A 25,630-nucleotide genomic window follows, 5' to 3' on the forward strand; every position below is an offset into this window, starting at 1 on the left:
TCTGAAGTCTATGCCTCCGCAGCACAGAAAGGTGCTGTCCCCCCTCGAGCCACGCTTTCCCCCATCTCCTCCCCCCCCAAATGCCGCTGCAACTCTCCCGCCTTTCACCACAACAACAAGAGACCCGCTGCCGGGGGAGAACAAAAAAAAACATAAACAACGCTTCGACCAACTTGCTCATCCACACACACTACACCCTTACAACCTAGCTCAGCTCAGCTATCTTACCCGTTATCATCATCTGCCCCTCCACCTCCTTTCGATTCCCACAATCGAAGGACCAGCCAGCCCTGCATCGCTCCAATTACTCCAAGAGAGCCTCCTTTCACTTGAATATTTAGAGTCGCCGCGCTTTCGCGATTCTCTTTATATCCTTTTCTATTTACCTTTCCACCATTTCCACAATCAACCATGTCCGGCGCAAACGCATGGCTTGCGAGGCAGCGCAAGAGCGATCTTGTCGAGCTCGCTGAGCTTACCGGTCTTACTGGGTACGTGAGCATTTGCCCGTTTTCATTCTCTTCCTCGCGTTATTTTATGAGCTTCATGCGTGTGCGCAAGTTGCATCCGAGCCTTGTTTCTTGCGTTGCGATCGCGTTTTGCCGCAACCATCGTGCAAGCCTCATCACGTCGCGTCAAGCTATCGTGGATCAAGACCCATGACGCCATCCCAGTCTTTCAACGCTAACAGCGCGCTCCCCTCAGGTATGAGAGCCAGAAGAAGGCAGACCTGGAGGTCACCCTCGATGAATTCCTTGCGGAAAACGCGACCAAGTTCTCTACCGAGCCGAAACTTGTGCCCTACTACAACAGTCGCGCCAAGGCAGCTGGATCTCCCGTCAAGAGAGAGGCGCCTCTGACAGACCTTGTCAAGTCAACGCGACGCAGGACCATGAGAGCCATTGAGGATATTCGCCCTGAGTAAGTCGGAAACCCTCCCCTCTGCCCCTTTGCCCGCTATGCGCTCCGTCGAGAAACCCCACATTAACAGACGCGTTTCTAGAGCTGAGGAGTCACCGTCATCAGCCAGTCCAGAGCCCGCTGCCACCTCGACCGCCCTGGCGGCGCGCACACCTGCGCGCAATCTTTCTTTGGCGAGCCGCATTCCCCTGCCCGCGACGCCGGCCGACGTTGCTGAGGCCGTTGACCGCCATACCGTCGCGCTGCGCGAGCGCGCTACTGAGCTCTATGACCAGTCCGGCATCCAAGAGGGTACCCACGCTGTGCGCTCTTCACTGTCCACAGTTACTTCTATTCTCTTCACCGTCGCCGCCTTTGAGGCTTGGAACCTGCGTGCCGAGGTTCTGCCCCTCCGCTACGCTTTCACCATTCCTGCAATCCCTGCACTTGGTACAAACTTCTACCCGGTCTACGTTCCCGACGCGTTCCTCTTCGTCACCTCGTCCTTCTGGTCGCCCGTTACTCTTTGGACGCTGACGTCCGTCCTTATCCCCTCCTTGTTCGGTTACTTTTACAATCTGAGCGCAGCAAGCCACCCTCAGGGGCGTGGCCGTTCCAGAGGCGCGACGGTCGAGTACAATGTCGACCCCCTCGTGTTTAGCATCGTGAAGGCCCTTATTTCCTTCGTCGTCTACGGCCAGAAGGCTACCTTTGGCGGTTGGATCAACCCCAACTCGATTGACCGTATCAACAGCGCGCTTTACGGCGAGTGGAAAGGCATCCTGACGGGTGCTGCGATCACCGGTCTCGTGAGCCTTTACGATGCCGTTTTGAAGAAGTAGGCGCCTTCTTCACCGCTTCAGGAGGTTCGTTTGGGCACTCCCGTGCCCAGCGAAGTTCAAAGGTCCAGACTTTAAAAATAAAGTTTGCAAAAATTCAACCTGCAGAGGCCGTCCAGCAAACTGGCCACAGTCAGGCCGCTGGGCGTAACCGTACTGCTTTCTTTCTGGTTTTTCATCACTCGATAGCGGCGTTTTGGGCGTTTTATCGGCGTCACACGTGGCTCTTTGGCTGATACCTCTTCAGTTCGTATTTTGAACGACAAAGTCTCAGATCCGCATTCTACAGACCCTGCGTTATGGGTTCTTAGACTGGCTGGGCTTGTCGTCTACTTTCAATGGTTGTTGTTGTATATTTCTGGGGGAGATTGTACTGCTTTTCGCAAAGTGCTTGCTATTGATTTCGAACGGGTTCAGGTTTCCTTGTCGTCGGGTGCAGGTCGGCTGTAGCCTTGTGTGCTGGGTGGTGCGTCTAGGCGATTGGTTGGGCAGGCAGCAGAGTTTCTGGCTCATAGACAGAGTACGGCTGGTGTTTTTCGTAGGCTGAGAAAACGGCGCCGCTGGTTCTGAGCAAAGTCCATGAGCGATGAGAGAATATATTGTCTTTGAAGTTCTACAATCCTGCAATTCTGTCTGGTCTTTGTGTCGGGACATGTGGTGTTCTAGCTGACATCTCAAATCAACTCCCCCCCTCTCTCTCTCACAAACACACACGGGGGAAGAGATCCCCCTTGGCGAGCACTACTAAATGGAAACAGAGCCACCAAGTTCTACTTCCTCTTACGAACACTGTTGTCACGATCTCAGTACACAGAAGCGATCATGTATCGCAACTCTTCAGCTTCTTCTTCTTCTTAAGTTGATAGCATAGTAGAGGCTAAAAGTAAGTTGACTGTGCGGGCACAGGAACCAGTCCTTGTCATCGTTGCCTTACTTTCCAATATCTTGTTCGGTCATTCACAGCGTTCTTCAATAGTAGCTGAAAACTCGCCATTGTTTTTGTAACAGCATATTTGCGAGAAATATCGCAAGGTGGAAGCAGAGTTTCATATTTAACGGTTCAGACTCTCCATACAGTAATGCAAAACCACAAAAGCTAGGCCGCATGAGCTTTTTTTACCAAAGGCTCTGAAGGTTTCGGCCATGTGTTGTGGCTGTTTACAAGACCGGGACGTACAGAACAAGGATAATTGGTGAGGCTACCTTGTGTAAAAATTATTAATTTTATTTTATAGGATTGTCACGGATAGTATATAGACTTAGAAAGCAAGGTCGCAAGTAGCAGACAACGTTCGAAAAGACCTCTAGATATGTGATTGACAGTCATGTGAGATGAGGTGTAGAAGGGTGTATATCAGAAAGGGCATATCAATGGTTTTGGAGTCAAATCCTGTTAGTGTTTAGACAAGAACCGCCCTGTTCAATAGCTTGTGAGCAGTAGACCATGGTTACCGTCCTAGAAACAGATTATTGTATCCCAGACATAAGGCCTTGGAACCCTTACTCGGTGCTGTGAGGAGCTCATGATCTTAAAACCTAAAAGATGCAATCTGCCTGATCTCCAGCATCATACGCAAAAGTTTGATGCGAGATACGGTCCAGCTGTATATAGGGGACCGAAAAGTGTCACAAAGCGCCGAGCCTGGTGCTTCTCAAGCAACAGGAGACTACTTCGACTAATTTAAGGCACCAGCAACCTTATATCCCTCGTATCCTGAGGCCAGAAGACATCTGGACGTGAGCAGCTTAGCAAAAAAAGCGCCCCTATGAAAGGCCATCAATTCAGATAAGACTCAAACCCCGAAGACATAGTATCATTTTATGACCGATGACACATCGACTGGGGCTGCTATTGATTAGTCTAGGTCTGTACCGGGACAGCCACAATTCCCAAGAGGACCAACGCCTCGGACGCAGAAAAAAGTTTCCCGTGGCGATTTAATCAATGATCCAATGATAACTCGAAATTACGGGCTTAATACCAGCACAAGTCCCTCAGAGCCGACCTTGACATCGTGGTGACGAAGAGCTGCCGCACCCATGGGCGTCTGACTGGCTTTGAATGGGGACTCCACTTCCGCTTACCTAACACCACAGCGAAACCCGTCAACAAGCCCGGACCAGCCCGGCCATCGGCCAACCAATCAAGAGCTCCGTAATGCAATATTAGCGAACGACCGGAAAAAGAAGAGGCGAAAACCATCGACGACGTTGACACTTGCCGAAACGCCCTTTCGAGTCCCCCCGTCCGTCCGCTGGCCGCCGCCCCTCCAACGACGAAACCTCTCCACTCCATCACCAATTCCCTCTCTCAATCCTCCAGAGACGATTCCGATCACACTCGAAAATGCTTTCCTCCACGAGGACAGCGGCCTCAATGGCCCTCCGAGGTAAGCTTGTGCCGCTCCCGATCCTGGCCCGAACGAAACTCCCTCGCGGCCACAACCACCATGACCACGACCACGACGTACACCTCACGAATCAATTGCCCCTTTGGGATTTCTTCATCTATGAGCCGACACGGCCCTCGAGATAGTATGCCTGGACAATGCTGACATCGATTGGTACCCGTAGCGAGACCGACCGCGTCCCTCATGCCTCTCCGTGTCGCCGCCGCCTCTATCTCGACCTCGTCACGAAAGGATGCCAGCTCCATCACGTCGCACTCTTCCAGCAGCCTCGTCAAGAAGGAACGCAAGGAGGTTCCTCTCCCCAGTCAGGAGGGTACCAAGGGCGTCCTTCAATATGCTCTGTACGAATACCTCCCTCTTCCATTCCCCAAAGCACACCTGGCCTTCGCCTCGAAAACGATCTCGAACATCAAATGGTACCCTCCGTATCGATTATCAATACTGATTCTAGCTCCTTTCTTGTAGTACTTCCCTTGACGTAATAACGAACTGGGCTCGTCAGTCTTCCCTCTGGCCCATGACCTTCGGTCTCGCCTGCTGTGCCGTCGAGATGATGCACCTTTCCACCCCCCGATACGATCAGGATCGTCTCGGTATCATTTTCCGTGCCTCTCCTCGCCAGTCCGACGTCATGATTGTCGCCGGTACCCTGACCAACAAGATGGCGCCCGCTCTGCGCCAGGTCTATGACCAGATGCCCGATCCCCGCTGGGTCATCTCCATGGGCTCCTGTGCCAACGGAGGCGGCTACTACCACTACAGCTACTCCGTCGTTCGCGGCTGCGACCGCATCGTCCCCGTCGACGTCTACGTCCCCGGTTGCCCCCCGACTTCCGAGGCCCTCATGTACGGCATCTTCCAGCTCCAGCGCAAGATGCGCAACACCAAGATCACCCGCATGTGGTACCGCAAGTAAACTGCTTTCTCCATGGCTCTTGGGGCTGAACAGCAGGATGAGGAAATTGATTGCTGCGGGAGGCATTGGGCTCCTTGCCTAGCTTAAGAACCGGGAAAAGAAAGTAAAAAAAAAGGCAAGAAACGGGGAAGAGCAAATAAGAAGAGGGTTGCTGGTTATACGACGGCACATCATCGGGGGGGCCCATCCAGGAGGCTGTGCTTCTTTTCTTTTGTATGCGTGTGCGTCTGTGGTCTGTGTACATATGCGGAGGGATCCATTCGGGTAGACTGACAGCGGATGGATTGTAGATTACAAGTTCTGCTTCCATGACCATTTCCAACTCTCGGACCTTGGCCGTGTGATATTCGCTTTTTTTTCTTTTTCTATTTCCATCGGTGAACAAGTGCACATAAAAACAGCTGGACAGGCTTGAGGTGCGAATACTACCGAAGCCGTAATATGCTCATCGGATCATGTACGGTACAACAGCCAACTGTCTGGGCTGATGCGTCGCTCGACGGTAATGAAGTACCAGGACGCTGAAAATCTCAATGGCAAGAAGTATCGAGGTACACGCGAAACTTGAACACCAATTCTCATCAAAAGATAAAACTAAATGACAGAACAAATCACGGCAAAGAAACTTGTCCAGGTGATATGTGTATGTATAACTATATGTCTGATGCGAAGTTCGCACTGGAGTTGTGATGCTCGTTGTAAACAAATGGGTCCGACATCCCAAAATAAGCTCGCTCTCGTTCGTCTCTTGCCCTTGGAGGATCCGGATGGGCCGGGGACATCCATCCAAGGCAGGTATTATCTCCTTGCTGCGACTCAATCCGCAGACGTCTAGTTTCTCGATGCAAATTCGCCGCACCCAAGGAGCTTTTTCGTACAACATAGCCTATCCTTCAACACTCTACTCGCTCCTCGCCTCTCCGACTTGAACTGCTTCGTCGTCTCATCGTCACTTCCTGCAGCCTTCCACATATATAATGGGAAAAGTGAAGGTTTATTCCAAGTATCCTTAACCGCACGCCGAACTTCCGAATGAATTTGATGCTGCAGAAATCCTCACAAACGACGGCTCTCGGGCCAGTCCCTTTCCATGACACATGACCATAAGGCATGATGCAAACAAGTCTTGAACCAATGTTGTAACCGGGTAACAGGGAAGGGGCGCAGATCGCAAGGTTCTGCTGCCACAGCCGTGGCCACAAAGGTAACAATAGGCTCGGGTGACACCGATTTGGCAATTACTCCTGGCCGAAGCCCATAGTCTCCTCAACGGCAATCGTAAGCTTCTGCTGCAGCATTTCGAGGCTCTTATAAGGTGGCAGGTCCAGACGATTGAAACTGTAGCGTGCGTTAGCAGAAATGTGATGCCGGCAGCATCGAAGTGAACTTACCATGTGTGGGCCTTGGGAAGGTTGTTAATCTCGCCTGCCTTTTCAATAGTGAATCTTCTCGGTCCATCACTTCCTTGGAGATCCTTGAAGCCGTTGACTGGAATTCGCGAAGTACCCGTAGCAAACTGAAGCAGACGCGACTTCTGCTCTCCGTCCCACGACCGAATAGTCTGCCAGAAGAACTGGATAACCTCATCCGACTCAGTGTATCCACGGTAGTCAGTGTGCTTCTTCCAGTCGTCGACGTCAATCTCTGCAATACCGCCGATGAGCAGCTCAAGCTCACGCTCATCGAAGACGTTAATCAGGTCCTGAGGAATGAGCTCATGGAAGCCATCCTTGAAAGCCTGGAACTGCTCCGCAATACGCTTCTCAATTCTCCACTTCACCATCAGGTCGACATACTCCTTTTTGTTCTCGTTCGTAACGTCAATGTTACGTCCGTTCGGGATAAGATCCTCTACGGTCATGACACCGAAGCGCTCGTCTTCCGTAGAGAAAGTCTGTTCGAGAATACCTCCCGAGATATCGTTGTCCAACATCCACTGAAGCGAGCGGTGGAAGTCGGCATCCACACCCTCCATGTCGGCGAGCACGACCGACTTGCCGAGGATCATCTTGTAGAGCGCGCCGATGAAAAAGGCGTCGAGGAAACGACGGTGGAAGATGGCCAGACCCACCACACGGCCGATGAACTTGAAATAGTTCAAGTGCTCGGGGTTGATTCCGGAGTGGGGGTTAATCTGCAGGGTGTAGTTGTCGTGGGCAGAGTATTCAAAGAGGCAGTAGAAGGGGTTGAACATCTCATGAGAGAGCAGGAAGAAGAACTCTCTAGATAAACCACCATAATCCAAGCCATCTTCTCCATCGAACTTGATCATTAACCGCTTCTTCAAGTCAGTAGCGGATTGCCGAGTAATCTCGGCGAATGAGTCTTCAAAAATGTGAGATCGGCGCACTTTGATGTGGCATTGACCAGACAAAATGCGCATCGCGGGCTGCGAGCGGAAATAAATAAGTTTCCTTCTGAAGTCGCGCTTGTACTGGGGCACATTTTGGTCCAGGGACGACGGCAGACGAGGATCGTCCCATGTCGTCGTCTTCGTGTTGTGGTCCACAAAGTAAACCCTGGCGGTGTTTGTCAAACGCATCTCCCAGCCGCTTGGCAGAGGGCCCAATTGAGATACAGGCTGTTGCTGGATGGTTCCGTTCTGGTTATTCTGGCCACCATACATACGGATGTACTGCTGGCGACGGGGGTCCACCCAGGTAGTTGTCCGGGTATTGTGATCCACGAAGTATGGACGTCCCTCAGGAGTCCATCTCTGTTCCCATCCAGGAGGTAGCTCGCCAGTTCCGGGGCTCGTCGCTCCCGTGTGCATCATAGTTGCGTTGTTCGCATTCTGAGTGGCGGCTTGCTGAGCCTGCAGAGTCGGGGAGTTCGCTCCAGTACGGTCCTCGGGCAAGGTGCGGTTCTGATGTCTCTGGCGCTCCACTTGGGTCGCAGCTTCACGGTCGTTCCTCTGTTCCACGGCTCCAGTGGCAGTAGGTCTGTTCCAGCTAGTGGTTCTGGTGTTGTGATCGACGTAATACGTGCGACCAAGGTTATCCTCCCGGCGTTCCCATCCAGCTGGCAAGCGTCCTTGCGCATCTTCAAAGGGACTGAGAGTGCTTGACTGGCGAGCAGGAGTCGGGGCACCGTTCGCAGGAGGCGGAGGTCCGCTAGACGTCATGCTAGCCGGGCGATGCGGCAGGTTCACTTGGGAGCCGGGCGTCGGGCCGCCGTTGGTAGTACCCATGGCTGAGCCAGGTCTGCCATCAGCCGCCGGGGCCGAAAGTGACGAAAGGTTGGATCCTTGGGCCGGAGGGGCAAGAGAAGGGCGGCTAGATGAAGCCTGGCCTGCACGTGCAGGCGTGGAAAGGTTCGTCGAAAGGTTTATGATTAGTTTTCCGTGGACGACGAGGTTGTCGGTCGACTTTTTCAGGTCTCGCGTGAGCATCTGGTCTGGGTCACGAGAGTTATGGTTAGCTGAATACGACGTAATGAAGCAGGCGGTGAGAAAAGAAGCGCGTTACCATCAGCGTCTGGTGCCAGTTCAATAACATCGCCGATTCTAACGTTAATGACACCGAGGAAACCTTGGTCCTTCTTCTTAAACTTCTTCTGATCAAATACTTGAACCGCGAGGATGGTGTCTTCGTTAACGTGGCTGTAGTTTGTCAGCAAAGAAACGCCTTGCAAAAGACACTTTGAATTGGCAACGTACAGATCGAAACTCTCATTCCAGTATGGGTTCAACGTCCGCTTCTGGGCCGTCGTAGTCTTTGTCTGGTCTCCGTTGACGGTGATGACGGCGAAGGGATCCGGGAATCCTATCGGTCAAGTTAGCCATGTTTTATCAATGAGGAGAGAAGGCACAACGTACGGAAAACATCTCGCTTGTACAGGCCATCGGCGGCGATGACTGTGTCGAAGTTAGTTTTCGTCGATGCAGCGCTGGGGAAAACAACATGGGGATGACGAACTCGTTACTCGGAGGTTGGGCTTGCGGCTGCGGGCGGTACAGTTAGCACTCATGATCACTTCGATATCCATGGCATCGACACATCGGAATAAATGCGGAAGGCAGAAGGGAAACTCACTTGGGCTGCCCGGCATCGTTGCGGGAGGAACTCATTTCGTCGCGGGATGTCCAGCGACAAAGGTATCGACTCCCAGAATACTTGTCGTGTTCAGAAGAGAATCGCTCGGTGTTGGAACAGGTGAGGGGTTGAGAAGGATCCGGAAAGGTCGTTCGATGATGGCCGGTCGCGGTCGTTTGGGAAGACTGTCGCTATCGACGACGGGATTGTAGGCGGCGAAGATGTGTGGTGAAACTGAGGTAATCCGGACCGGATTGACGTTGACGACGACGGCAAAGGCAGAGCTGAGGCTGTGCTGTGCTGTGCAGTGCAGTGCAGAAACCCCCCCGCTTTGAGTAGCCAAGTGGGCTGGGTTTTTTGGGGGCCTTGGAGTTCCTCAAGGCTACGGTGGATGATAAGGTGACGCGGCGGCGGGCGGGAAGCCCGAGCGAGGCTAAGAGAGCACGGTAAGAATACTAGGCTGGTATCGGACCAGCGATAGAAGAGTGAGAGAGGGATTTTCCTGACGTCGATATCGTAGGTTGAGAGATGGCCGTCAGGTGGATTCGTACGTTACGAAGGAGGTTGGTGACGGGAAGACAGGATGGCGGGAGTTTGGTGTTTTGGTAGTTCTCACCCCCGTCTGAGCGCTTGTCAAACGGTATGTGTGTGTGAATGGATTTCGTCTCCGACCGGAAGCACGCAGTAAGGCAAAGAAGGTTGGTTGTAAGGAAGAGGTGTGGCAGGTGAGGTAGTGAGGGGAGTAGTAGGTAGGCAGGCGGCAATAGACAGAGGGGACACACCAGACAGCCTGCAAGGTAGGTACCTGCCTTGCCCGTAGTGTGCGAGCAGCCCAAAAGCACTTTAAGCAGGAGCAGTAGCAGCAGGAGGAGCCAGTAAAGTGGGGAGAGGCCAGGTCTGTATAGCGGCTGCTGCAGCAGTACGGTAGCAGGTAGTGCCTGTGGCAGGTATTAGGTGCAGACGGTGAGTACCAGGTGATGTGAAGCAGGTTAGGCAAGAGACCTGGCAATGCGGATGGCGAATTCAGTCTTGTTAGGCCGCAGCGGGGGGCTCGAGGTCACTGTGGGGTACCTGACGGGAAGCGGCCACGACTTGGAGGAGATACCTCGTGAGGTGGGTAGGTGAAGTACCGCCGGTTTTGTTGGTGGCGTTTGGTGTGCTTGCTACTGCTACTGCTGTTGCTGACATTGTCACAATAAATATGCTAGAGGGCGCTAATGTATTCTCAGAATAGATACTTGAGCCTACTATTGAAGGTAAGAGCTGCAGTTACAGGTAGTACTAGTGGTATTCCACTACTGTATGGCTGACTACAAGACTGTACTGCACTGAGGCTTGAACCACCAGGTACCTCAGACCATAACAATGTTGCTGGTTGGTGATTGGGGTATTATTCAGTGCTGTGTGTTCCCCAGACCTCATTCAATGTCTTCAATGCGCCTTGCATTCGAACCAATTCTTCCATCACTCTTTGCCTCGGCTGGAAATCATTCAACTTTCCACCATTTCCTTACTCCCCGTCTGCTGTCTCCCTGGTTCCCTCGCTGATGCCGTTGTGTCTTGTACAGTACCTGACGTAGTGCCTCAGAAACTGGCCGAAAGCCCCTCCTTGTACAAAGAGTGACTATCGATGCGAAGCAAGTACCTCACCTTAACCACGGTGGGTCAACTGACTGGGAAGTACTTTGTAGTAGTAGCGGACGGTCTTCTGCAACCTGTACCTCGCTAAGGAAGTAGCATCACCGTCGCCGCGGGTAAGCCCCAAAGGCAAAAGGTAACAATAGGCCATTTGCTGCTGTTGACTGTTCCCAAAGGCGTTTCGAATGCTTGTGGACGTTCATGAGCCGACACAAACGAGCTGTCAAATGGGAGAAGAAGAAAAAAAAAAAAAAAAAGGCGTGCCGTTGCTTCGTCCCCTGCCTGACATGACATTCACCTTTACCTTTTCCATCCCCGCCAAGCAAGCACAAGGTATCTCCGGCCTGCCCACGGTATCATCCGATATGGAACTGTACGGTACCCTGGCAATGGCCTGCCGTGCTAACAGCCTAAGAGCCTTGGGAGGCCCCTCAGTTCGGGCCGCCGACGAGATCTGGAACCTGACCAAGTGATTGTATGAGCGAGTGGCTCGTGTTACATAATTCGGTGTGGCGAGAGTATCGATGCTCTCCAGAATTTTCTACTACACTACAGATGCTCTCTAATCAATCATAAGCATCATTAATCCATCATAATCATCTCTAAACCTATGTCACGGGTCGATTTCTCATATGATTGTTAACATTAGAAAGCAGACCCTAGAACAATCTTACTTTTGCACTGCCTTGACCAAATGGATCAAGGCAAGTACCGAAGGTGAACCCAAACCAGAAACACCGCATTGTTCATCGTCCCATCCCACATCCCCGAACCTCATGCAATGCCGAGCGCCCTGCCATCAACAAGCAAACCCCCCAATTCCTGTCCGTCCCACTGTGAAAACCCCCTAGTAATAGAAGCGTACTAGTAAGGGAGCCCTTATTGTGCAGTCCCGACGTCCTAACTAGCCCTTCAAAAATGTTGCCTCAGCATGGTGTCGTCGTCCATCCACCTCCCCCGGGGTTCCGTCAATCCATCCATCTATCCATTTATTCACCCAACCATCCTGTGTTCTCCCGTTCAGAGAACTCGCGTGTGCCATAAATAACATGGACTTGGACAAAAAGGAGTGATTCGTCCCATCCGAAAATCCCCCCCTCCCCCCTCCTCCCGGGAACCAAGCACAGTAGACTGGAAAAATGGCAATCGCTGCCTCGCCACGCATCACCCAATGAGAGCCGCGGTGACGGCTGCAGCATCACATACAAAGGGAAGCATGTGCCGCAGACTCGCTTTACGCTGCACCCAATCCTCGGTGTGAAAAGGGCACCCTCTCCCTGTACTGCCCCCTCCCGCCTATCGTTCCAAGGGTAAGTAAGTCTTGCTGCAGAGACAATGGCCGCAAAAAAGCAGCCCAGGGATGGAGCCCCTCTAGTGTAAAGCAGCAGAAAAGAGGATACCTCACATCCTGGGCCGTGTGTCAGCTGGCAGATGGAGACTCCGCGACATGTCAGCGACTTCGCCCGGCAACTCTGCGCCCGGATCGGGCGACAGTCGTGGGCCACGCGCGGAAGGACGGCACCGCTAGGCCTCGTCCGCCTGCTGATACTGCACTGCTTGTCGCTTGTAGTCACATGACCTCGATTGAGCTCCTGTCCGGGTGTGCCTTTCTAAAAGTGGATTTACTGCGTTGCTTGATCGATTCCAAGGTCCAATCAGCGAGGCGTGCTTCTCTGGTCGATGTGCTTTACGTCGTGCTATCCATTATGATATCGACTGTACATTCCAGCCAAGAGTGCCGTGTATCAACATGACTGGGAAGCATTCGGTTTTAATGGACATGGACGCGAGAATGGCACCATGACCGTCCCCTTCGTATCACACGAGAATGGAAATTACAGTCGGACGGATTTCGCTCAAGAAACTGAAAGACTTGTCGACTTTGTGTGTGTGTGTGTGTGTAGAGGCCTGTCCTATCCCTTAACGCCAGAAAAAGAGCTTCCCTTGCTCTACCAGATCCTTTATGGTACAATCGAAGTATCAAGCCTTATTTGTCCCAACCCTTTCATGGTTAAAGACCGGGGACGTGGCCTCCGGAGGTGTACCCTGGTCATACTAGTAAGGAGAGTATCCTCCTCTTCCCCGGCCACGGTAGCCTCCCCTATAGCCGCCGCCTCTGGGAGCATGTCCTCCACGCCCGCCAAAGCCGCCGCGACCCCCGCGGAACCCGCCACGCCCGCGACCACGGGACATACCCGGGACGTTGGTGCGCTTGGGGACGACCTTGATATTGCGGCCCTTGAAGACACTCTCGTTCAGCACAAGAGCTTGGGCAACAAGGCTCGGCTCGGTGAACTCGACGTAGGCGTATCTGCGTACAAAGCGCGTGTTAGCATGACAGAAATCCGCAAAGCAACGCAGTTCTCCCACAGGGTCCCAGATACATACCCCTTGGGCTGCCCGGTGAACTTGTCCAACAGGATGGTGACGCGGTTGATGGAACCGCAGCTTTGGAAGTGAGCCTGGATCTCCTCGGGGGAAGCAGAATAGTCGACGTTTCCGACAAAGATGCTGCGGCTGTCAATATCCTCCTTGTTCTCTGATAGCTCCCGACTTTGTTGGTCGAGGCTCGCCTGCATCTCGCGCAGCTTGGCGGCCTCCTCTTCCATCTCGGCAACCCGTCGCTTCATCGCCGAGATCTCCTCCTACGATTTTTATGCTGGTCAGTCTAACCTCCTCTTGCTATGCGAAGCCCAATGGTGAGAAAAGGCTCTCTCTGCGCACCTCATCGTGACCGTCATCGTCCGCGACGCTGTTGTTCTCGGCGCTGTGGTCATCCACAGGCTTGTCCTCGGCCTTGACGTCCGCCATGGCTGAATATTATGTGGTGTAAATAATGATGCGGATGCCTAAGCAGACAATGCTGTCAGTTGGGAATGTTGAGTTGGAAGCTGGTGACCTGGATCGTGCCACGGGGCAGAGACGCGCCAGTGAGGCGAACCGCAGCCTTGGGAGGGGTTTCCCGGCCAGACTAGTTTTTTGCTGCGGCTAGGCGGCAGTCCTTGGAGGGAAAGTACTCACAACTCTGGCAACCTCTGGACAAGCTCTTGCCCTGCGTAAAATGAATGGACGGCAGCTTGTGCAAGGAGAGACAGCTGATGACAAGGCAATGATGGTGAAGGACTCCCGACGGCTCGACTCAAAAATGACAGGGAGATTGATCCGCGATTTAGCCGGTGACGCCTCTGATAAGAAGGTTACGAACGATAAGAGCTCCCTAATCCCGGTCTCTCGCAAATGTGTTCCTAGACATAGAAAAGTTGGATAGATGGGAGGAAAGAAGCAGGGTAATGATTTATCTCCCCAGAAAAGTTATCTCCGGTCTATAACTGATCCTGCTGGTGACGTCGATCTGAGTAGAAGCTACTACATGGCCGTGGATGAACGAAGGCTAGTTCAGACAGGCGGCATTGGAGCACCTTGTCTAGCGGGGTCGTGGAGCTACAACCTCTGTCTGCCTTGCTTAGGTCCAGCGCCTTCTGGCTACAGGCCAATCAAAGATGTTGGAAACCACCCTCTGACGGGAGCCAGGTACAATGAACTTCGTGCCTCCAATGCTCTTGATCAACAGCTTGTTAGCTCTCATTACCAGCTGCGGCTCCTATCAAGGAGAGCAAACAACTAATGAGAGGTGGTTTCCTAACAAATCAGGTGCGTTGACCGCAAAACTTGAATGGTAGACAAGGAGGTTTCTGTCCACAATATTCTGTATAGACAAAGAGCAATGGTCACAAGGCAGGTGTTGTGCTTAATGAGCTTTGGATGAGAATACCGCGAAGCTTCAAAACTTGCATGCAATGCAACCGTATTATCTCTTTCAACCACCATCAAAATTGAAAGCTTCAGATAGTTTGCAAGCAATGCCAATCCCTGGTCTCTCTTTATGGTCTCTCTTTGTACTACAAAACAATCCAAAGCAGAACCCTCGAAGCAATATTTCTTCGTGTTTGACCGCTACTGGATCTCATTGTTAGTTTCTTTGATTAAACCTTGTCTGCATATCGTATTCGTTCGACAACTTCAATGTTAATCTCCTGCTAGGTTCAATGACCGAACTTACGTCATGCACACACCCTGCCCATGTTACCTTGCAATTTCCACATGTGCTGTCATAGCGGGGGAACGTGTGGCATCAACCAGAGTTGAACCACTAATTCCTTGCACCCATTAAGGCCGTAGTCTGATCCAACTTTGCATCCCAGTCCCCGAGTTGCTCACCCTCCACAACGGCTCCGCGATCGATCCACCTCCGGAGTTCGGGAGACCGTATAGCAGAGTTGATGAACGCCGATTAGGGCTCATCGGCATGACGACAGCCGACTAACCCACGGAGCATCACCCGGCGGCCGATTAGCCGTACTAGAGCCAGCGAGAGCTCATAAACTCACCCGCCAAGGAGGTTGGTGGTGTACTCGGTTAGTCAGCAGCTGCACAACATCGACCCCTCCGAACCTGGTCCGCCTGTCGTTGTTGCCCACGTGTGACGTCGCTGAAGAAACACCGCGTCAGCACCTCGTCGGTCATTCCGGCCCAACCCATCTCGGCTTTCTCAGCCATTTGGTTTTCTTTGCGTGCTTCCGTGCTCCCAAGTGTCTTCGTCCGGATAGGCTGCGATCGCATCGCATCGCCTGTGCCGTCCGGAACGGACACATACTTTTCGTGCCACATTAGTTGCGGGCCGTGTCCTCGATTTATTTTTATTTATTTTTATTTTCCCTTTGTGAATGGCTGAAGGCCGTAACATTTGAATCAGTCATGGCTACCGACGATGAAGCAATCAGGCCTCTACTTTGGAGCTTCAGCGGGTTCCGTGAGACGAACAGGCCGGCTCCTCTCAGGCGACATCTTACTGAGTCTCGTACCAGTCTAAAGGACATACTAGCGTCACGTAAAAAGCATTTCGTCGTCCTCGCGCTCGTATCGCTGGATGTCGCCACACTGATGGCCAACATCTTCGTGGAGCTCGTCGCATGCGATATGAAGCGCGAGGACGAGCCCTGGGTCCGAAATACACGCCGCGGCCTGACTACTGCCGGGCTTGTCTTCAGCTGCGTGTTCTTGGTTGAACTGATTCTTTCTGTCTTCGCTTTTGGCTTAAGGTGTGTTTCAATACTAAGGGCTCACATTTACGCATATCTGACTTGGTCATCTCAGGTACTTCTCGGATTGGTTTCACCTACTGGACGGTGTTGTTATCGTGGCGAGCTTCATTATTGATGTCTTGTCGCATGGTATTGTCGAAGAAATAGCGTCTCTTGTCATCGTTTTTCGGCTTTTTAGATTTATCAAACTCGTAGAGGAGATGAGCTTGGGTGCGGCCGAGAGGACGGAGAGTCTCGAGCAGCAGCTTGAAGCCTTGAGGCAAGAAAATGGTGACATGAAGAGGCAACTGGGGCGACGGTAGTCCGAGCTGTGTCTGGCAACGGTGGCGGCTCATGTAACGATTCTTGTACCCATCGTGGTAACGTGTTTAATGATAATGAACGTTTCGGCACCAGAGAGCCTCAAGGCCAATGTAAGCGTCGTGGCTTGTGATTGAATGACTTGCCCGACGAATCGGAAGTGCCTGTTGCGTCCTTCAACATAATCCCACAGGAAAGTAACCCGTAAAAAATAAGGCAAGATTCAGTCCATAGGTCATGTTCTCGGTTAACCATGTTGTTCGATCTGCTGTACGAGAAGAAAAAAAGGACATGGGTATATATCATGAGCGGCATGCATCCTTGACCTTAACGCTCATCATGGTTGAAACCCGACAGACGGCTCAAGGGCGCAGATACGGTTGGTCGATCTCTCGACGACGAAGCTGCAAATTTCTGATTCAACAAATGCAAACAGATTATGGTCTCGGCCGGCCTCGGTGACAGCTGCAATGGCGGGTCACATCGCCGGAGGCTGCCTCCGCAATGCAACGCCAACCGCCCCGGCTGCTACTGCACCTCGTATTCTGGCTCGAAGAGGAGGCAGAGTGGTGGTTGGTTTGTGAGACAACATCTCCCCAACTTCGCCTCAAAAGACGTGCATGAGCGGATACCCGCAAATATGCAGAGAGCGAGAATAGCAACAACGGATGGAGGTCGAGGCCAATACGAGAGGCGAGAACAGGCGATTTCTTTTGTTATTTCTGAGTCTAGCTAGTGGATGGATAGCGGGCTTAAAGGCACATGACTGGGCCGTCTATCTACCCTAGCGCCGAATACTGGAATAATGCACACAATTCGGCTTGTATGTACCACTATGCAATGCTATCCGAAGCACCTCCCATAAAATGGGATCCTCAAGCTCCAGACCATGAATTTGTGATGGATATTGTTTCAATACTAGATAGGAAGGGGGAAAAAAAACCGGACCGCCTTAGCCGCAAAGCATACAATAACAACGAGTGGCGAATCAGAAAAGGAGAAGATGTGGAACGCGACGAGTTCGGACCAAGAACACGACATGACACGAGTCACAGACTCCAATCCGAAGAAAAAAAAACAAAAAACAGCAGAGTGGTCCAGTCAAAGGGTAAGGTTCGTTAGAATTCACCCAAAAAAGAAACATTTTTTTTTCGTTGGTCATATTCAAACACCGTGCGTGATCTTTCTCGTTAGGATCAAAGCCACCAGCAAAACACCAGACGACAGGCGACGCCGGTGCCGTGTTAGATCAGATGTCTGCTTGCCTGCTTGCCTGCATGCCTACATACCTGCATCTGCAATAAGCAGGAAGTTGACGTCGAGAAACACGATGTCGTCGCTTGATCCATGACTTGGACCAGAATGCCGCCACGAACGGCACTTGCATCTCGGTGTAACCCATCCTTACAGTCTTCCGTCGAAGCCGCACGCCCCCCTGGCTCAATTGGGTTCCCCCCCAACGACTGCTTCTTTGATGGCTGACTAGCCAGGGGTTTGGGGGTACTACCAGCCAATGATTGGGCTGCCATATCGGGTCTCCCCCTTTGAGATTAAACTTCATCTCGACGTCCGGGCCCCATGTACGTGTGGCCCGTTTTTCGAACCTCGTCTCCGTCTGCTGTTGTCTTTCTTTCCGTTTCTGCAAGTCGAACCATCATCGATCTCTGCACAGTTAGTTGCGCTGGAAAGACCCGTCAGACAGAAGTATCTGGTGCTTGGGTGAGGGAGCAGTACTGGTGACGAGGCAGGGAGGTTCCAGGTTCCAAGTGAGCTTGTCCCTTCAGCTGCCCTGCAGCTGTTGTAGGGCTTGAAAGTTTAGCGCCGGCCCTGGATCGTCGTTTCTTTGCCCATAATTTCTAGACATTCCCTCGTTTTCCTTTCACAGGAAACTTCCAAACCAAAAAGTTCAGGTCTCTAGAAACGCCCGCGGTCTTGGGGCTACTGAGCTAAGAAACACAAAGACGTGCGCGGTGCGTACAACGGCGTCCGTACTCCCGCCAGAACCCGGCAAGGATGGGCGGATATTGTACTGTCTACAGTCAAAGTGGGAAGACTCTGGCGGGGATTGACAAGGACACGGGGTCACAAGGAGTCGGTTCTCAGTCCGTCTCTCTCTCTCTCTCTCTCTGTGCCTATTCCATCACCCGTCTCGATCCTCCGACTCCTCCAACCGGGGCTTGACGCCATCACCATGCCTATCCCCATTATCCACTCCCCTTCTCCTGCAGAGGGCGGATAGGGTACCACACCACCTGCATATCCATACACTGCTACCCTTTCCAAGGCTCCCTCGCTAGCCTCATCAATCTCCATCAGTCAAGCAGTAACCAAACCCCTGGAGACCCGCCACGAAACCTGCTCCCTCCACTCGCGTTGGTTCCTCAGCCGGAGAAAAAAGCCCTCTTCTTTCAGTCTCTCTGCTTCTCTCTGTTTTTGTGTCCACTGTCTACCTCCAGGCTAGTAGCCAATTTGCCAGCGGCGCGCGCCACCATTTGCCCTCCTCGGTCTAGTCGCGGCCGCCATCTCACCCCCTTCCTCCTCCTTCTCCTCCTCCGCCTCGTCTGTGATCCTGGGCAGTTCTAGCTCCTAGTCCCCATCTCGCCTACCCCCAGTAGATGCAGCGAGGAGCGTCGCCGCGCCCACGCCCCCCCAGAATCATACGGATACAACGTTTGTGATAAAATTGCCTTTGCCGTCCCTAATTTACTTAATGTTCACCCTGCCCGTTCACATCTCGTGCTCCAGTTCTTCTTTTCCCCTTCTCATCCCTCTCCTGTAATAGCCTCCACGAACCCACAGTTGGTAAAACAACAGCTTATTCCCGTCTTCCCGATTCAAATCCAAATAGGCACCCCCTTCTTAAGAGGTTCATCAAGTCACTCGCTACGCAAGGCAAAAGTCTCGGACTCTGTACACTCGTTGCATCATTACAACACGTTCCTGTCGTTCTCGGATCTACGTACGACCAAACCACTCTTAATACCCAGCCTCTTCCACAACAACCCACTTCCTAGTCAAGATGAAGTTCTTCGTTCCCCTCGCTCTCCTCGTCGCCGCCGTCGCGGCCCAGGACCCCAAGTGCGATGCTGCGCCTATCGTCGAGACTTGCCTGACAAGCGAGAACAACAAGGTACGCGCAAATTCTATCCCAAAGACCTGATTGGACCTTATCATGAGATCTCCTTTCCGGGTTGCTGCGTCATGACTATGTTTCGAGAATATTTTTTGACTTACACACTTCACTACAGGTCAAGGCTTGCAAGGCTGACGACTGGGACTGCCTCTGTGCCGCCTACCAGGCCGTCGCTACTTGCTACAACAACTGCCCCAACGACCCCCGTGCTTCCCCTGCCCAGCAGCAGGTGGGTGTTTTCTGCAGCAACGCTTCTCTCTACGGCTCCGCCGCTCAGCGCAAGACCGCCTCCGTGTCGGCCTCGGCCACCGCCGCCGTCGCCTCCAACTCTGCCACCCCTACCGCCGCCGCCACCACTGGCACCAACGACGCCGCCTCCACCACCGCCTCCGTTTCTCCCACCAGCACCCCCAACCTGGGTGTTGGCCAGCTCGCCCGTAACACTGGTGGCGTTCTCCTCGCCGTCGCTGGTGTCGTTGCTGCCGTCCTGTAAATGGTATGCGGCCGAACGAACATCCCCCTGGGGAACGAAAGGGAACAAACAAACCAAAACGAGAAAGGAAAACCACACAAATGACTTCTACAATTACTACTACCAAACACCCACGTCTTTTAAGCGATAATGTCACGGTGCAAAACAGCCTTTGGATCAAGGAATCGGGATTCCAGGATAACTTCCTACGCATTTGCATATGAGAGGGCCATAGCGACCTCGAAAGGAGGGGAAAAGATACCTGTTGTACATGGCTAATCTTTGTAATTACCTAATTCAGCACAATTTCATGAACATGGCTTGACGACAGACGAACACATGCGAGCATGCGGGCAAACAGAAACATGCAAATGCCCATCATCAAACAAGACAGGAAACACACGAAGCCAATTTAATCATACTGAAAATAACATGTCCCCACCACTGCTCACTCCCCATTCACAGGCCAATGCATTCCAAAACAACAACCGCCGAAAACCTTCTTTTTTTTATTCTCCCGCCCCCGGTCCATCCTTCCCTTTCCTCCTCTGTGCCAGCTATACTTGCTTTCTTCTCTAATTATTATCGTGTCTAAACACATCAGTGATTTGTAATTGTTTCACGCCCGGTAGCCCTCAACCTCACAACCCCGACGTGACCCCGACGAAGCCGCACCACCCCCCTCCCCTTTCCCACAACGTATGAGACATTGAATCTGTCCTCAATCAGACCATTGATTGGACGACAAACCCGCATACTACGCATACGCACATGCATGGGTGTAGTCGGGGGGGGGGGGAAGGAGAGAAACAAATATTGGAGATAAGTTGACTCAGCAACTATACTAATGTATCCCAATCCCTCCCCCCCCTGTTCTGAAACATCAAGAGAAGAAGGAAAAAAGAAAATAAAAAGGAAAGAAAAACAAAAAAAACTGCAGGTCCCATTCCCACGTAACAGCGTGCCCCCCTTCCCCTCCCCCAACTGCGCAAGGAAACATCCTGCATGTGGTTTCTGTCTCGGGTTGCAGTCTGATATAACTAGAAATGATGTGAAAAGAGAAGGGGGGGGGGGGGGGGTCCGTTGGGACCGGATTCAGACCAACCACAACCACAACCCCTAGAGACTGAGAGGGAAAAACCTGCTGAGCTACACTAGAGAGGAAGACGAAAGCTAATTGGTGCTGGCCATGCCATCAATTCAGCCCTTGGTAATGATTTTCGTTTGGAGCCGGTGGAGAGTATCCATAAGTTGGTGATCTTCATCAAGTCCCTGGCAATGCGAGGATTACATCATCCAAGGCGGCTCACATGCAAGCAATGGTAACGTCAATGGCTGGTAGACAACTTGAAAGATCACGTGCGAAAGAACTGGGTCCAAAGTAGTGGTAGCTCGACACGAGCTGGTTCTTTATCATCATATTTTTGGTTTTCATCAAGCCTTCTTCTCCAATCGCTATGATACAACACGGGTGTCCTTGAATCCTACAGCTGCCTTGCAAGCGTTGTATCCCCTCATGGGAGACCTTCTCCCTCGTCGTGTTCCTCCAGGAACATGTCTCCCACTCCTGGGGGGCTGTCATCCAGGGTGAAGTTGTAACAGTATAAAGTCTACAAAAGCAACAAAAAAAACTGAATACGCAAAAAAGGCAGACGCTTCCCAACACCCGTTACGCCCGGTTCATATCTCTAACATGTGACATTGCCCATCTCCGGCCACAACATCACTGCAGCCTGCTTTTCGCCTGTCCGAATGACCCCTGGTTGCGCAGAGTCGAGTGAATAAAGAGAATAAGAAGAGGAGGGAAATAAAACGTCGTCGACTAAAGGGAGTATGTGTGCGCAAAAAAGTCTTAATCGCCAGAAGAAAGCAAGTGAAATCAAATGTGGTGGCGAAATTGAGGTGGTTTGCCTCGAAGTGATAATCTTCGTGCAGAAACAAAAAAGGGCATTATCGGTCGTTAAGAAAACCGAAAACGCTCTAAACTTTTCGGGCTCGTTTTGCGCTGTTGTTGACAGGGCTAACGAAGGTGACGTGCTTGTTCTCGTCCTTCTTCAGACGCATAGCGGTACCGGATCCAACGCTGCTGGTTTCCCGGTGATGGAGAGTTCGTCCCTCATGATCTTCGTCAAGTGTGATCTCAGCCACATCCGACACCGACTCGGCGTCCATGCGGTCGCTAACACCAGACTCGGACGAGCCGTCGTCCGAGTCGTCGTACTCGCCGTCATCACTAACGAGCGAGGGAGCATTGTTGCTAACCATCGTATTGGGACTCAGGTCAGCGTCCATGTCAACATCCTCGTCACGGAGCATCATCATCCTAGGGGCTTCGTCCTTGTCGGGACTGCTCATCGGCGGCGAGGCGAAACCCAGATGAGGCGACCTGCCCTTGCTGCTTGTCGGTCTCGTCGGCGCCAAAGCCACAGGGGACATGACGGCTCTTGCCGGGACACGCATAGTGGTAGAAGGAATGCGAGCAGCGGGAGCGACAAGACCTTTGGGAGTGCTGAGACCAGCCTCGGCCTCTTCCGAGTCCTCTCCTGGGGATGCAACGTCCTCGAGAGAAATCTTCTCCTTGGCGTCACTGACAATGTCACTGAGGTTGCCGTTGAAGTTCCTGCTCTGCATGAGCCGTGAAAGGAAGGGGGTGTCAGCCGAAGCGACAAAGCTTTCAGCCTTCTCAGCAGCAGGTTTCGGGGGCACCGTCTTCGGGGCGCTGGGGATGCTTGTTACACCAGGCAGCTTGCCTTCACGGTACAGCTTGAGCGAATCTGCGATCCTTGAGCGCAAAGCAACATAAGCCTGCTGAGTAGACACGTCGGACTGGGCAAGGGGGTGAACGAGACCAGGCGCGACGGCAGGGGCCGGAGGGGGAGGCTTTTCCTCCCCGACAATACCACCACCTTCATTGACCTCGATAGGATGGCCGCAGTGCACAGCAGCCTCCTCGTGACTCTTGAAGTCACGCCTATGAGCGATACGACAGTGGTTGATGAAACCCTGAGTGCTGCTGAAGTTTTCTCGGTTGCAATCCAGACAAACGAGCTTCACCGTCTGACCGTCGGAGCGCTTCAGAACACAAGGTCCAGCCTTTTCCTTGGGTTGAGGGTAGCCGCTGGACAGAGACTGAAGTTTCTGGCCAGCGAAACCTCGGACCGGGCGGTTCTTGTTCGCGCTTGAGAGGTCAGACATGCTGTTTCTCGTTGTTCTTCCCTCAACTGAGCCTCTGCTACGGGCAGTCTCATGCACGGGATACCATTCAGGTTGCATGCCATCAAACTTGGGATCTGGGATGAGCCACTTGGCATAGTGTCGAGCGTAAGGACCATCGACGACCCCAAAAGGCGGCGCCCATTGGGGAACAGACTCTCCCGGACGGTTCTGCAAAACTGGGCCTTTGCCATTGCTGATATCCAACATTTGCGCCGGGGTGGGGCAGGTAGTGGGATAGGGAATGAGATGGCAGCGGCGCAGTTGCTCCAGGGCGACTTGGCATTTCGCCAGCTCTTGATTGATTAGTCTCAGCTCGTTGTGTTTGAGCAAAATCTCCAAACCAAACTGGTACTGAATCGCATCGCACGCCTCTTCCATGTTGTTAGTCACCTCAGAAGCAGCCTTAGGCTCAGATTCAGGAGTAACCACAGGCACGGGTGCGACTGCGGGCACTGGGGTTTGCGCGACAGCATCGCAGGAAGGAATGTCAGCAACGGAAGGACTGCTGCTTTCCTGTTTTGCCCGTTTCAAGGGCTGCTCACTGTTGGTTGACGGCACATTTGGTGCAGGTGAGTCGTCGACACTGGACAATCGCCTCTTTTGAGGGCGGACAGGACTTGATGCAGCAGATGTCGTTGGCGCAGCTGGATGCGGCAGGATGAACTGGTGCTTTTGCGCAAATGACGACATTGGATGACTGATTCCGACTGTCGTTTCGCTTCCCCGCTCTGAACCCCAGAACCGGAACATGGGGATGCTCTGAGTGGGAAACAATGAGATGGAAGGTCGCGAGCGGACGAGCAGGCGACTTTATGCAGTGCGAGACGAGGCGCGCAAGGCAACGACAGACGTGGCGTGGACGATGTTGTGGCGTGGCAATGTGCAGTGAGTGGCGGACGAGCCAGGCAGCTGCAACAACGTGATGGGGCAATTAATGCGCAATGCGTTGTGCTGTGCTGCAATGCTTGGTGCTGAGCTGAGTTGTGCTAAGCTAGGACCAAGGGCTGACGTAAACAGTGGGAATCCCCAGCAGAGGTGTGTAAGCGGTGGGCGTGGCCTCGGCGGTGGGTGTGCGAGGTGTTTGGTTGGCTTTGGCCAAAATGGGGCCAGAAAAGGGGTGGCAGGGGGGGAGGTGACAGAGTGCGCGGGCGATGATGTGGTCGGGCGTCTCCTCAGAAAGTTGAGAAAAGGCAGGAGAAAGCCAGGCGCCGAAGGTGGGCGACAAAGGGATGGGATTGCGACGGGTCGCGCAGCGAAGACAGCGACGCAGAAGAACCGAGAACTAATGAAAGCCTCGATATCGCGCAAGAAAACGAAATGAATGCGCGAAGAGAGACGGGCGGGCAAAAGAAGGGCGACGCCTTTTGAAAAAGCTCTCTCTATGTGTCGGGCGGACGGTGTTGTTTTCTGGTATGGATTTGGGGGGAAGAGGAAGGGTGTTTGTGAGGAGATGAGAGAGTTGTTGGAGATAGGAATCGCAACAGAAAGAGCGAGAGAATAAGGTAAACCGACGGGGGGGACCTCTTTCAGGCGGACGACGTGAGCGAGTTTGGGTGGGAAATTGGCCTCTTGGGGGGTGTGTGGGAGGGAGTGATTGCGAGTGCGGGTGGGCCTTGGGATCCTGGGGGGCCAGAGTAACAGAGTAGCAGGACCGTGGCAGTTGATGGAAGTACCAGAACAGCGGGAATCAGCAAAAGAGGTGGGGAGCTTACGGTGCCGTGCTTGCGCTATGGATGGTACTTTGGCCTTGGCTCGTGGTGGTTTGTGTGTCGCTGATTGATGGTTGGTGCGGCGTCGCGGCACAGAAGGAGGCCCCTCTTACTCTTTGAGAATTGTGGGCTTGCCTTGCTAGACGCTGGTCGTTGGCGGTGGTGGTGGTGGTGGTGGTGGTGGTGGTGGTGGTGGTACAATACCACTTCGTAGGCTTGTTGTTGCTGATGATGATGATGATTATGATGCGAGAGGACCCGGCCGACTAGGAAAAGGCAATTTGTGTATTGAATGCAAGGGGGGGCATAAAATGGAGACGGGGATGTGAGATGTGGGTGGTGTGGATAAGGATAGTGCATGAGATCTCGCTCCTGATTGGCCTGTTGGGAGGTACAAGGAGGGAACGAGGGAATGCACTTGTTTGGTTTGACCCAGAGATGGACACCAAGGGCCGCCGCCAGAGAAAAAAAAGAAGGCGAGGGAACCCAGAGACAGGAGGGGGGATCGGAACACGACAGCACACTCAGAACGGCAGGGAGAAAGAAGTAGACTCGATGTTGACACAACCTAAAAAACACCCGGACGGTTCGACCAAGAGGAAACGGCAAGGCACGAGAGTCAGGTATCTAAAAGGGGTGCGTGTGTGTGTCGGGAGAGAAAAAGAAGGGAAAAAAAGAGAGGAAGAAAGAGGTTATGCTAGGACGATGCCGGACACGGCGCCGGGCAGCACACAGTCGCAGACAAGCGACAGCGTCAGCTACAATGGCAGCGGCAGCGGCAGCGCACTGAACTTGCCAAAGAAGACTGCAAAGAAAGACCCAAGAAGAATAATAATAGTGAAAAGTCAGAGGCTGACGCTCAGGGACCTGTCTGTCGAGATGGGACGCAGCGCTGTTCTTCCTGGCTCCCGCTTCTGTCGGTGTCTGTAAGCCCGTGTTGGACCTGTCTGTCTGGAGCGT

General features: G+C 52.8%; 7 protein-coding genes across 7 annotated transcripts; 4 read left to right on the forward strand and 3 right to left on the reverse strand.

The window, feature by feature from the left end:
• Window positions 1-411: 411 nt before the first annotated feature.
• On the forward strand, window positions 412-1,742 carry CTRU02_200306 (uncharacterized protein; the record flags this gene model as incomplete). The annotated part of the gene is made up of 3 exons (XM_036718306.1): window positions 412-491; window positions 706-921; window positions 1,004-1,742. The coding sequence occupies 3 exons, from the start codon at window positions 412-414 to the stop codon at window positions 1,740-1,742; spliced, it is 1,035 nt and encodes a 344-aa protein (XP_036589306.1).
• Window positions 1,743-4,086: 2,344 nt separating this feature from the next.
• CTRU02_200307 (NADH-ubiquinone oxidoreductase 19.3 kDa subunit, mitochondrial 2) lies at window positions 4,087-5,066 on the forward strand (the record flags this gene model as incomplete). Its single annotated transcript, XM_036718307.1, has 3 exons — window positions 4,087-4,129; window positions 4,314-4,491; window positions 4,616-5,066. 3 exons carry the CDS (start codon window positions 4,087-4,089, stop codon window positions 5,064-5,066), a joined length of 672 nt encoding a protein of 223 aa, XP_036589307.1.
• Window positions 5,067-6,304: 1,238 nt separating this feature from the next.
• Window positions 6,305-9,135, reverse strand: CTRU02_200308 (E3 ubiquitin-protein ligase hula; the record flags this gene model as incomplete). The annotated part of the gene is made up of 7 exons (XM_036718308.1): window positions 6,305-6,404; window positions 6,458-8,462; window positions 8,534-8,667; window positions 8,725-8,830; window positions 8,884-8,922; window positions 8,984-9,009; window positions 9,101-9,135. 7 exons carry the CDS (start codon window positions 9,133-9,135, stop codon window positions 6,305-6,307), a joined length of 2,445 nt encoding a protein of 814 aa, XP_036589308.1.
• A 3,658-nt stretch (window positions 9,136-12,793) lies between these two features.
• CTRU02_200309 (RNA recognition domain-containing protein) lies at window positions 12,794-13,549 on the reverse strand (the record flags this gene model as incomplete). The annotated part of the gene is made up of 3 exons (XM_036718309.1): window positions 12,794-13,049; window positions 13,127-13,383; window positions 13,463-13,549. The coding sequence occupies 3 exons, from the start codon at window positions 13,547-13,549 to the stop codon at window positions 12,794-12,796; spliced, it is 600 nt and encodes a 199-aa protein (XP_036589309.1).
• A 1,944-nt stretch (window positions 13,550-15,493) lies between these two features.
• Window positions 15,494-16,142, forward strand: CTRU02_200310 (uncharacterized protein; the record flags this gene model as incomplete). Its single annotated transcript, XM_036718310.1, has 2 exons — window positions 15,494-15,837; window positions 15,893-16,142. The coding sequence occupies 2 exons, from the start codon at window positions 15,494-15,496 to the stop codon at window positions 16,140-16,142; spliced, it is 594 nt and encodes a 197-aa protein (XP_036589310.1).
• Window positions 16,143-19,159: 3,017 nt separating this feature from the next.
• On the forward strand, window positions 19,160-19,766 carry CTRU02_200311 (uncharacterized protein; the record flags this gene model as incomplete). The annotated part of the gene is made up of 2 exons (XM_036718311.1): window positions 19,160-19,270; window positions 19,389-19,766. The coding sequence occupies 2 exons, from the start codon at window positions 19,160-19,162 to the stop codon at window positions 19,764-19,766; spliced, it is 489 nt and encodes a 162-aa protein (XP_036589311.1).
• Window positions 19,767-21,725: 1,959 nt separating this feature from the next.
• On the reverse strand, window positions 21,726-23,711 carry CTRU02_200312 (uncharacterized protein; the record flags this gene model as incomplete). The annotated part of the gene is made up of 1 exon (XM_036718312.1): window positions 21,726-23,711. The coding sequence occupies one exon, from the start codon at window positions 23,709-23,711 to the stop codon at window positions 21,726-21,728; it is 1,986 nt and encodes a 661-aa protein (XP_036589312.1).
• Between the last annotated feature and the right edge of the window lie 1,919 nt (window positions 23,712-25,630).

Source organism: Colletotrichum truncatum (genome assembly GCF_014235925.2).
Source record: "Colletotrichum truncatum strain CMES1059 chromosome Unknown Contig_0001, whole genome shotgun sequence".
NCBI classification, from domain to species: Eukaryota; Fungi; Ascomycota; class Sordariomycetes; order Glomerellales; family Glomerellaceae; genus Colletotrichum; species Colletotrichum truncatum.